This window comes from Callionymus lyra, chromosome 9 (genome assembly GCF_982586985.1).
Source record: "Callionymus lyra chromosome 9, fCalLyr1.hap1.1, whole genome shotgun sequence".
Lineage (NCBI taxonomy): Eukaryota > Metazoa > Chordata > Actinopteri > Syngnathiformes > Callionymidae > Callionymus > Callionymus lyra.
The window spans coordinates 29,161,325-29,174,354 of NC_141826.1; the positions used below are offsets into that span (position 1 = coordinate 29,161,325).

The following is a 13,030-nucleotide window of genomic DNA, read 5'->3' on the forward strand; positions in this document are numbered from 1 at the left end:
GTGGACGCGCTGATGGAAGCTGAAGAAACAAACAAGGTTTAATTTACAGCCAGTGGTTCGTAGAGTTTGATGTTTATTATTTACACTATTTATAGATAAACAATGATTTAATGAACAATACGTCGTCACCAACAAACAAAGCTGCCGAAGAACATCAAGGTCATCATTTCTTCTCCATCAACTCATTAAAGTGTGAGTCGCAGCAGGATCTTCTGGTTTCAAAGCCTCCGAACATCTGAGAGTCCGGTTGTTAAAGTCTCTCTTTCCTTCAAACTTTCAAACTGTTGTTTTTAAGCAAATAACAAGCAAGAGTCCCGAGGAATGTGGAGCTAAAGGAGCATTTTCTCTCTTTTCCGCGGCGACTCTGCAGGGAGACGTTTACACCTGCTTGCCTCATCCTTCATGATGAGATCCTCGCTCCTGCATTTCCACTTCTAACCCTTTAAAGATGGAGCAAGAGTTGAAGGAGAAGTGGGCGGAGTCTGTCTTCACTCGAGCGTCAGCTGGGATTTGAACCCGCAACCTCTTCAACACACACAGGTGGAGTGAGGTCAGAGGTCAGTCCAGATGGTAACAACATGACGAACTTCAGAAGATGTTCTTCCGTCCATATGCATGAAGCTGCTTGTGTGTCCATCAAACATCTTCATTCATCAAATCATGTCTCAACAATAACGACGGCAGGTATTGATCGGATCCGTCGCTCACACCTGAGGAACATCTCTGTCTCTGAGGAACATCTCTGTCTCTGAGGAACATCTCTGTCTCTGAGGAACATCTCTGTCTCTGAGGAACATCTCTGTCTCTGAGGAACATCTCTGTCTCTGAGGAACATCTCTGTCTCTGAGGATCATCCCTGTGTCTGAGGAACATCTCTGTCTCTGAGGAACATCTCTGTCTCTGAGGAACATCTCTGTCTCTGAGGAACATCTCTGTGTCTGAGGAACATCTCTGTCTCTGAGGAACATCTCTGTGTCTGAGGAACATCTCTGTGTCTGAGGAACATCTCTGTCTCTGAGGAACATCTCTGTCTCTGAGGAACATCTCTGTCTCTGAGGAACATCTCTGTCTCTGAGGATCATCTCTGTGTCTGAGGAACATCTCTGTCTCTGAGGAAGATCTCTGTGTCTGAGGAACATCTCTGTCTCTGAGGAACATCTCTGTGTCTGAGGAACATATCTGTCTCTGAGGAACATCTCTGTGTCTGAGGAACATCTCTGTCTCTGAGGAACATCTCTGTGTCTGAGGAACATCTCTGTGTCTGAGGAACATCTCTGTCTCTGAGGAACATCTCTGTCTCTGAGGAACATCTCTGTCTCTGAGGAACATCTCTGTCTCTGAGGAACATCTCTGTCTCTGAGGAACATCTCTGTCTCTGAGGAACATCTCTGTCTCTGAGGAACGTCTCTGTCTCTGAGGAACATCTCTGTTTCTGAGGAACGTCACACAAGATCCTCTGCTTCTTATATTCAGACTCTGAGGGAACTTCAGACGGATCTTCAGCACTAATGCTGCACATCAGCTATGTTAGCAGGTGAAACACTGAGTGTCCACTAGAGGCAGTCGAGTCACAAACACACAAACCCTCAGAAAAGTGATTTCACAACATCAACTGATCAACATTCGTAACCGAGTCTGGCTGAACATCTTCAGGATCAGACGTCACAGAAGTGACGTTCAAACCGTCGTAGATCAACAGTCTGATGAACACAAACACGTTTATGTTCACAACGATACAGGATTTGTTGGGAAAGATAAGAAGAGTTTCTTCATCTGTGGACGAGGTGACGACAGTTATATGTCTTAACTGATATTTTATATGTGAACCATCTGGAGCCTCAAATCACTTAAAGAATGTGGTTGAGAGTCGTCTTAGTGTCGTGACAGTGAGTTACTGTTGTTCACACCTGTCACAGGTGAGAGAATGAAGACGCGATAATGAGATGAAACCGAATCAAACACATGTTTAACGAACTGTTAACATGTTTTAACGATGTTGTTGTTCAGACAAATGTCTCCAGCGATCCTTAGAGACGTCGTCCAGGAGAGACTCGGAGTAGAAGCTGCTGCTGCTGGAGTCACTCAAGGTGAACGTCTGACGTTCACCTGGGAGGAGACCACGGCTCAGAAGCCTCTGGCCGGGGAACATCTCGGGTGTTAGACCTAGATGATGCTATCAAGTCTGGAGCTCCCTGTCGAAGCTGCTGCCCCCGCGACGTGTCCCTGTCTGGACGAGACGCTTCACGTGGAAAGTGTTGTGAAGAGAAGCTCGAGTGCGAGAAAGTTACACAACTTATTACAGTGATTCCCTGACAGACTCTGACCCACTCCTGACACACACACTGCAGTGGAACACACACACTTGTCAGAGCACAGTTGTCAAGAGAGGAACACGTCAAGTCCAGCATCTCCACGGCTGCCATCTTTAACTAGTCCAGGAAACCAAACCACTTCCCTGATGGAAACTCTGGACTAGTGGAGTGAGACAACAACGTCTGCACAGATGAGGCCATGATATGAACACACACACACACACACACACACACACACACACACACACACTGGTTACAAACACACAACTAGTGACTGTAAACAAAGGTGTGTAACAGCGTTGATGATGAGAAACAAGGGTGTGAAGCTGGTTCACGTCTCACAGGACGTCGAGGAAAGACGGTTTCTGACGAGACGTACCTTTGCTTTGGGACGAGAAGCAGAGCGAGAGCTGAGCAAACAGGTCAGGATTCTCAAACTTCTCTTCTTTGACTTTGATCCAGATGCAATTCTCTGCCATTTCCTGAGGCACTATCTGCAGTGACAGGGATTCCATTATCAGCAGCATCGCTCCAGCCAGCTGTCAATCAAACACTCCTCACTGGAGATTGTTTTTCTATCAGGACACACTTGAGCGGCAAACAAGGTGAAGAGCAACAGGAGAGACACGAGTCACGACCACCGTCGACTCCAGGTTTATCTTTTATTCAAATGTTCAATTCAATTATTTCTTTAGTCAACGGTTCAAAGTCTGAATAATGTTATTAAAAATTATAATAATACATAAAACAATGAACTTATTTATTTTACTTTAATATTCTGAATGAAATAATAAAAAATAAATTAAATTATTTTGCACTCAATATATAAAAGAGTCTCCAGACTCGACCAACAGAAGCTCAGAGCTACTGATCAAACTTTCAGCCAATCATGCGACGCTTAGTCGATCATGTGACGGCGACACGTTTCATTGGAATAATTGGAATTAAAATATTAAACCATTTATGTTTAATTCAATATTTTTAAACATTTCAATAAAGAACGTTTGAAGGTTTGAAAGTCCCGTCGTACCTTAGACCAGTTCACTCTCTTCATCACGGTCTCGGGCTTGTAGGTCTTCTTGACCTGAAGTCCGTACGGAAGCTTGACCACTGGCAGGCTCGGAGGTGGGGGGGGCCCCCCCGCCCCGCCGAAGAAAGGAGGAGGAGGAGGAGGTCCACATCCTGGCGGCGGAGGAGGAGGTGGAGGTCCACAGCCTGGCAGCGGAGGAGGAGGTGGAGGTCCACCACCCGGAGGAGGAGGTGGAGGAGGAGGAGGAGGAACACCAGCTTGACCTGGAAGTGGAGGAGGAGGAGGAGGAGGAGGAGGAACCGTCGCACCTCCTGGAAGTGGAGGAGGAGGAGGAGGAGCTCCTGGAGCAGCTGGACCAGCAGATATCTGAAGAACAAGTTGATGCACATGTTACAGTCGTGTCAACAAATGATCAGAAAACAAACCTGAAGAACGATTGAATCGTGGCTCGAATGAAGATTCGAGAAGAAACTTCAACTCGTCAGAAAGTGAGAAACTTCTTCACTGAGGGTCAGAGGTCGACACTGACGTTCGTCGACGTGAACCAAACAAACACTAACGTCGTGAGCCGTGAATATAACACGACGTCGTGTCGACATCAACGATAACTGAACAACCGACTCTTGTTGTTCCTATGAAACCTGATGATGAACAAAAACTCAAGTTTTTCTTGTCGTTCATCATTTTTTCTTTAAACGATTCTTAAAACATTCTCTTATTCAACAACCGAAACTTTGAACCTTAAACCTTAAAACATTTAAAACTTTAAACTTTAAACCATCATGATGACACTTTCAGTAAAACTGTCTCCGTAGATGTTTACGGAAGCCAGACTGAAACTTCTCATGGATGTCGCTCTGATCCAGGAACAGCTGCTCAGACACAACCTTCTATACGATTTTGGACAAGAATGAAGATTAGAAATAGGCCTGAAATGACTGAGGTCAGTCGGTCTAAGCCTGGCTTTTTGAGCAGAGGCTCCACAATGACATGTTTAAATGCATTGGGAAAAACCCCTGTGGAAAGGGAGAGGTTCACCATATTGTAAGTAAGTAAGTAAGTAATATTTATTTATATAGCGCTTTTCGAGACCAGGGTCACAAAGCGCTTAAACAATCAAAACAATACTCAAAAAAGTACATACTTTAAAGATCAAGATAATACTGAGAACAAAACAGGATTTCGAGAAATTCAAGGAAAAGCCTGAACAAATAGAAACGTCTTAAGATGTTTCTTAAAGGAGTCAGTAGACTCCATCAAGCGCAAAGAGAGAGAAGATCGTTCCAAAGCTTAGGAATTATATATTGGTAACCCAGGGGCCAATTACATCAAATACTTTGATAAAAAGACTACAAGGAAGGACGTCATCTGAGCAAGAGGAGGGTTTCATCTTGTTCACTAGTGCCGAAATATCACCCAAAGATACAGCAGTGAAGGAGGACCAAGAGGAGGAGAGGGGCTCAGAGACAGCAGTGAAGGAAGACCAAGAGGAGGAGAGGGGCTCAGAGACAGCAGTGAAGGAAGACCAAGAGGAGGAGAGGGGCTAAGATACAGCAGTGAAGGAAGACCAAGAGGAGGAGAGGGGCTCAGATACAGCAGTGAAGGAAGACCAAGAGGAGGAGAGGGGCTCAGAGACAGCAGAGGTTCCAAACAAAGGGGGAGAGATTTTCTCTTTGATCAATTTAATTTTGTCAATGACAAATCTCAACAATGCATTGATGTCAGCTTCACAGAAGACAGGCTTGATTAGAGGAGCAGGAGACACGAGAGAATTAATCGTTTCAAACAACACTGTTCAAAACTGTGCACACGCATCACAACACACGTGTCACGACACACAGAGACACACACATCACACATGTCACGACACACAGAGACACACACAGCATCACATCACACATGTAACGACACACAGAGACACACACATCACAAATGTAACGACACACAGAGACACACACATCACACATGTCACGACACACAGAGACACACACAGCATCACAACACACATGTCAGGACACACAGAGACACACACATCACAACACACGTGTCAGGACACACAGAGACACACACATCACACATGTCACGACACACACCGACACACACAGCATCACAACACACATGTCACGACACACACCGACACACACAGCATCACAACACACATGTCAGGACACACAGAGACACACACAGCATCACAACACACATGTCAGGACACACAGAGACACACACATCACAACACACGTGTCAGGACACACAGAGACACACAGCATCACAACACACGTGTCAGGACACACAGAGACACACACAGCATCACAACACACATATCACGACACACAGAGACACACAATCATCAACAGCTTCGGATCAATGACAGGAAGTGACTTCACACCTGAGACGTGATGTTTCTTCAAAGAGGCTCGAGAGGATCAGTGAGGACTTCACTGCAGACACTCTTTGAATCCTCAGTGTGACCTTGAGCAGGATCTTCAGTCGCACAACGACAGCTAAATATTTGATGAAGAAACTTGTGAAGAAGCTGCTGCAGTTTGATGTAAAGTTTGTGTTTCAACAACATTATCTTTTGTTATCGTTCTGTTGTCGTCATGTTGTCGTCATGTTGTCTCGCTTCAGGTTCACTGAACAAATGTTGTCGTCAAGAAGAACATTGTTGTGTTGATCAAAACAAAAATCTATGTTTTTGTGTGTTAAATGTGTGTTCAAACGTGTGTTGATCAAAACAAACATCAATGTTGTGCTAAATGTGTGTTCAAACGTGTGTACTCAGTAAAGCTTAAGTACTCAGTAAAGCTAAAGTACTCAGTGAAGCTAAAGTACTCAGTGAAGCTAAAGTACTCAGTGAAGCTAAAGTACTCAGTAAAGCTGAAGTACTCAGTGAAGCTAAAGTACTCAGTAAAGCTAAAGTACTCAGTAAAGCTAAAGTACTCAATGAAGCTAAAGTACTCAGTAAAGCTAAAGTACTCAATGAAGCTAAAGTACTCAGTGAAGCTAAAGTACTCAGTGAAGCTAAAGTACTCAATGAAGCTAAAGTACTCAGTGAAGCTAAAGTACTAGTACACACTCTGTAGTTGAGCTGCATCTGTCTGAGCGAGTGTTTCTCTCGCTTCACTTTCAACAACAATGTATTTGACGCGAGATCATGAAAAGTATAATAATAATATAATAATATAATAAAGTATTATCAGCAGAAGCTGGTGTTCCTTCGAACCGTCAGCACAACACACTGCACGAGAGAACAACGTTCTTCAGCGTCACGATGAAAACTTTGAATCTATAAACGCCTTCAGTTCTACTTCATGAAGGCCATAAATAATTGAAGCTGAAGATGTTGATGAAGTTACTTCTTCTGACAGGAAGTGAAACCAGAGAAGGTCGTTTCAATCTTCTCTCAATATTACTGGAGGTCCAGGAAGAAAAGTGCGATTCTTTCCCGAGGCGGCGCTAAAGTGTTCGTCAAATCGTGTTAAAATCCAAGAAGCAGATTTTCTCGCGCGTTTTTCCCGAGAAGAAATGTTTTGAGAGCTGGAGAAGAAACGTGATCCATCTTTGAGACGATGATCACGTCAGGCGTGAGCACATGAAGAGACACAACTTAAGGAGATCGACCTCCACAATCAAATGAAGCTCCGTCCACCTCGACCTCAGCGGCTCCTCTGATGGATTCATGGAGAATAAACAGCTTTATGACGTGAGCAGATGTTCATCTTCCTGCTGAGATGTTTATGACTTCCATCGAGAAACAAGCGATGAAAGAGGCTTTAGAGCCGGAACCTCCTGCGTCTCTGAGGATTTACCTGAGTCTCCAAAGTCTGGATCTTGGCCTCCAAGTCTTTGATCCTCTCTTCCTTCTTCTGAGCCTCGGCCTGGGCCTCCTGCCGGGCGCTGAACTCCTCGTCGAACTGAGGAGCACAAGGTCACGTGATCTTCAGCGAACATGCGTGAGCGACAGCGACTGGCCAAAGGGCACGTCGGCAGAACCAGCAACAACACCTTCTTGATCTCAGTCTCTTGACCTTCACGTGTGTTGACGTGACCTTTCAGAAGCTCCATGTGTCGCCAGCATCTCTGCGTGGACTCAACGGTGCAGCCGGTCGCCAAGGAGACTCAAGAACACGCTGAGCTGCTGTGACATCAAAGGAAGTCACGGCAGCTCAGCGTGTTCTTGAGTCTCCTTTAAAACTTGCGTTTACTGTCGTTCTATTTTAACTTCGTTCTATTTTCACTTCGTTCTATTTTCACTTCGTTCTATTTTCACTTCGTTCTATTTTCACTTCGTTCTATTTTAACTTTGTTCTATTTTAATGTCATTCTACTTTAGTGTCGTTCTATTTATTGTCGTTCTATTTTCTTGTCGTTCTATTTTAATTTTGTTCTATTTTAATGTCGTTCTATTTTCTTGTCGTTCTATTTAATGTTTTTCTATTTTAATGTTGTTCTACTTTAATGTCGTTCTATTTTCTTGTCGTTCTATTTAATGTTTTTCTATTTTAATGTTGTTCTATTTTAATGTCGTTCTATTTTCTTGTCGTTCTATTTAATGTTTTTCTATTTTAATTTTGTTCTATTTTAATGTCGTTCTATTTTCTTGTCGTTCTATTTAATGTTTTTCTATTTTAATGTTGTTCTACTTTAATGTCGTTCTATTTTCTTGTCGTTCTATTTAATGTTGTTCTTTTTCAATGTTGTTCTATTTAATGTCATTCTATTTTAATGCCGTTCTATTTATTGTCGTTCTATTTAATGTCGTTCTATTTTAATGTTGTTCTATTTTAATTTTGTTCTATTTTAATGTTGTTCTATTTAATTTCGTTCTATTTTCTTGTCTTTCTATTTAATGTTGTTCGATTTTATTGTCGTTCTATTTTATTGTCGTTCTATTTTATTGTCGTTCTATTTTAATGACTTACTATTTTAATGCTGTTCTATTTTCACGTTGTTTTATTTATTGTCTTTCTTTTTTCTTGTCGTTCTATTTTAACGTTGACTCTGTTCGTCACCATTTAAATGTTTATTTCAAGAAGCACCGACACGATGGTTCTGGTCGAACGTAGCATCAGAACTTCAGGTGGTTCTGATGAAAGTGATCATGAAGCGTCGCAGCCTCTGAGTCGTGATCAATGTTCTCACCTTCTTAGAGAACTCAGCTGCCTTCTGTTCACTCTCTTCCACCTTTGCTTTGTCAACACACTGATCTGCAACATAAACATAAATATAAACATAAACATAAACACTTGTAAATGTTTCTTATCAAAGGTTCATATGGAGCTGCTGATCAAACATCATCATCTATGAGTGACAGGTGTCAACGAACCGATCAAGTGAGTGAAGTCCACGTCGAGTCTCTTGCTGTAGGCGAAGTCCGGGTCCATCCCACTGCGGTGAAGAACCACCTGAGACACACATTCCTCGATCACCTTGTAGTACTGAGGCCTGAGGAGAACCGTCAACACATCAGTGGAATGATGGACGACGACAACAACAACAACAACAACACAAGTGTCGTCAAGTGTGTCACACAAACAAGGAAACAGACTCACAGTGACGACACAAACACAACTGATGTAGTACAAATACACACCTGATGTAGTACAAATACACACCTGATGTAGTACAAATACACACCTGATGTAGTACAAATACACACCTGATGTAGTACAAATACACACCTGATGTAGTACAAATACACACCTGATGTAGTACAAATACACACCTGATGCAGTACAAATACACACCTGATGTAGTACAAATACACACCTGTTGCAGTACAAATACACACCTGATGTAGTACAAATACACACCTGATGCAGTACAAATACACACCTGATGTAGTACAAATACACACCTGATGTAGTACAAATACACACCTGATGTAGTACAAATACACACCTGATGTAGTACAAATACACACCTGATGCAGTACAAATACACACCTGATGTAGTACAAAAACACACCTGATGTAGTACAAATACACACCTGATGTAGTACAAATACACACCTGATGTAGTACAAATACACACCTGATGCAGTACAAATACACACCTGATGTAGTACAAAAACACACCTGATGTAGTACAAAAACACACCTGATGTAGTACAAATACACACCTGATGTAGTACAAATACACACCTGATGTAGTACAAATACACACCTGATGTAGTACAAATACACACCTGATGTAGTACAAAAACACACCTGATGTAGTACAAATACACACCTGATGTAGTACAAATACACACCTGATGTAGTACAAATACACACCTGATGTAGTACAAATACACACCTGATGTAGTACAAATACACACCTGATGTAGTACAAATACACACCTGATGTAGTACAAATACACACCTGATGTAGTACAAATACACACCTGATGTAGTACAAATACACACCTGATGTAGTACAAATACACACCTGATGTAGTACAAATACACACCTGATGTAGTACAAATACACACCTGATGTAGTACAAATACACACCTGATGTAGTACAAATACACACCTGATGTAGTACAAATACACACCTGATGTAGTACAAATACACACCTGATGTAGTACAAATACACACCTGATGTAGTACAAATACACACCTGATGTAGTACAAATACACAACTGATGTAGTACAAATACACACCTGATGTAGTACAAATACACACCTGATGTAGTACAAATACACACCTGATGTAGTACAAATACACACCTGATGTAGTACAAATACACACCTGATGTAGTACAAATACACACCTGATGTAGTAGTCGTTCCTGATGAGCAGCAGGTGCTGCAGTATTGACAGAAAATACGCTTCTGAGTTCGTTTCCTTCACCATGTTGGAGAGAAGATGATAAACTTCACTCATGTCAGTGAAGAACATGTTAAGGAAAAGGTTTCTTAAAGAATGACTTTCTTTACTACTTCATCTCATGAAGAACATGAAGAACATGAAGAACACGAAGAACATGAAGAACATGAAGAACATGAAGAACACGAGGAACATGAAGAACATGAAGAACATGAAGAGCATGAAGAACATGAAGAACTTGAAGAACATGAAGAACATGAAGAGCATGAAGAACATGAAGAACTTGAAGAACATGAAGAACATGAAGAACATGAAGAACATGAAGAACACGAAGAACACGAAGAACATGAAGAACATGAAGAACACGAAGAACACAAAGAACATGAAGAACGTGAAGAACACGAAGAACATGAAGAGCATGAAGAACATGAAGAACATGAAGAACACGAAGAACATGAAGAGCATGAAGAACATGTAGAACATAAAGAACATGAAGAACATGAAGAACATGAAGAACATAAAGAACATGAAGAACATGAAGAACATGTAGAACATAAAGAACATGAAGAACATGAAGAACATGAAGACGTGATCAAAGGATATTCCATCTCCGCCCTGACGTCCTCCAGACGATGAGACAGTTCAATGGAATCTTCCTCTTTGTTCTCGTTGAAGACCTTCAGCTGGATGTCCAGCTCCTCCGTCTCCTTCAGCTCCTGCACATGAAGAACTTTCTGTGAGGAACTTTCATGTCGTGTACTTGTGTTGTATGTCGTGTATTTGTGTTGTATGTCGTGTACTTGTGTTGTATGTCGTGTACTTGTGTTGTATGTCGTGTATTTGTGTTGTATGTCGTGTACTTGTGTTGTATGTCGTGTACTTGTGTTGTATGTCGTGTATTTGTGTTGTATGTCGTGTACTTGTGTTGTATGTCGTGTACTTGTGTTGTATGTCGTGTATTTGTGTTGTATGTCGTGTACTTGTGTTGTATGTCGTGTACTTGTGTTGTATGTCGTGTATTTGTGTTGTATGTCGTGTACTTGTGTTGTATGTCGTGTATTTGTGTTGTATGTCGTGTACTTGTGTTGTATGTCATGTACTTGTGTTGTATGTCGTGTATTTGTGTTGTATGTCGTGTACTTGTGTTGTATGTCGTGTACTTGTGTTGTATGTCGTGTACTTGTGTTGTATGTCGTGTACTTGTGTTGTATGTCGTGTATTTGTGTTGTATGTCGTGTACTTGTGTTGTATGTCATGTACTTGTGTTGTATGTCGTGTATTTGTGTTGTATGTCGTGTACTTGTGTTGTATGACGTGTACTTGTGTTGTATGTCGTGTACTTGTGTTGTATGTCGTGTACTTGTGTTGTATGTCGTGTACTTGTGTTGTATGTCGTGTACTTGTGTTGTACTAATGCTTCTCTTGTACTCACCGGCAGGATCTTCTTGAGGCCACATCGCAGGAACTCGTTTCTCAGATGGATCCGGAAATCAAGGTCATCCAGGGACGTTACGAGGGCGTTGATCAGCTGCATACAAGCAACCTGTGGAGAAGACCAGTTAATCTTCATCATCATCCTCATCATCCTCATCATCTTCATCATGTTCATCCTCCTCCTCCTCCTCCTCCTCCTCCCCCTCATCTTCATCTTCCTCATCATCATCATTATCTTCATCATCATCATCCTCATCATGTTCATCATCTTCATCTTCATCATCATCATCATCATCTTCATCTTATTCATCATCTTCATCTTCATCATCATCATCATCAAAACACTAGAACATGAACAAACACACACACGAGTGTGTTATTGTTGTGTATCATTAAAGGATGTATTGAAGGACGTTGGAGAAGAAGAGTCTAATGAGCAGAAGGTGTTTCAGGAAGTGAGACGAGGATGAAACTCTTTGACAGACGATCAATATCCTGCTGAAGATTCCCAGAGACGAGGAAAACTCTCGACTCCATGCTTGACCCTGGATTGTTCTAGTGGGAGTTTTTACAGCGTTTATGTCTAAAAGAGTTTCCTGCAGACGTGAGGCTCACAGTCGTCCAGAGGTTCTACAGACACTGGTCCAGAGTCTGGAGCCTGATGTTCCTCAGGATCCAGCAGCTCACAGCAGAGAAACATCACAGGAGTGATGGAGTCAAGATGTTCTCTGGAGGCAGATCATCGTCATGAAAGAGCAACAAGAACTCTGGAGACGACAAGGAGACGAGACTCCAGACATCCTGGATCTTCACGTCATGGACTCGAGGATCAGCAACATTTGAAGATCAACAATAGAACTCAATAGAACTCAATAGAACTCAATAGAACTCAAAACATGTTCAATAAAACCATAAGAATATTGACTCTAGTTAGTTTTTTATCATCATTTCAACACATCCCACAATGCATTGCATTGAGGAACCTTGACCTTCGACCTCACCAGAATACCCACGAACCCATGAGCAACAAACTTCACCTCTTTCAACTCGTGACTCTAATTAAACGACAAGAATGTTTATATTTCAATAACAAAGTTGAATCACGTGTTTGATGGAAGATTAAAAAATATCTCCATCAAACACGAGCTGTCAATCACGGAGCCTCGAAGGTTCATGGACAGTCGCGCACTTTGACCTCTTCTCACGCCACCCCTGACCTTTCTCACGCTTCACTTTACTCAATCAATACTATATTTATGTTTAAATGATAATAAACGATGGTCATGTTTGCGTCAATCCAGCCAATCACTGAAGCCCTCAGACAACATCAACCAATCAGGAGCAGCTTAAGGTTGAACTTTCTCGTCAAACTGTGCAATAAATTCACAAAACACTGTTGAGAAGGAAATAAACTTTCAAATTAAGAGCATAAATGCAAC

General features: G+C 41.9%; 1 protein-coding gene across 8 annotated transcripts in view; it reads right to left on the bottom strand.

Annotated features, from left to right (window-relative positions):
* diaph2 (diaphanous-related formin 2) overlaps positions 1–13,030 on the bottom strand; it is a 289,859-nt gene that overhangs the window by 188,186 nt on the left and 88,643 nt on the right. For all 8 annotated transcript variants that reach the window (XR_015712824.1, XR_015712823.1, XM_087799075.1 and 5 more), the window contains 8 exons: positions 11,590–11,700; positions 10,761–10,873; positions 10,102–10,218; positions 8,669–8,787; positions 8,485–8,549; positions 7,152–7,256; positions 3,343–3,708; positions 2,692–2,806 (listed from right to left, as the gene is read on the bottom strand). Coding sequence is in view for 6 of the 8 variants with exons in the window: in XM_087799075.1 (XP_087655201.1) it covers positions 2,692–2,806; positions 3,343–3,708; positions 7,152–7,256; positions 8,485–8,549; positions 8,669–8,787; positions 10,102–10,218; positions 10,761–10,873; positions 11,590–11,700 (1,111 nt within the window). In the remaining 2 variants the exon portion in view is untranslated. The remainder of the gene's footprint in view (positions 1–2,691; positions 2,807–3,342; positions 3,709–7,151; positions 7,257–8,484; positions 8,550–8,668; positions 8,788–10,101; positions 10,219–10,760; positions 10,874–11,589; positions 11,701–13,030) is intronic.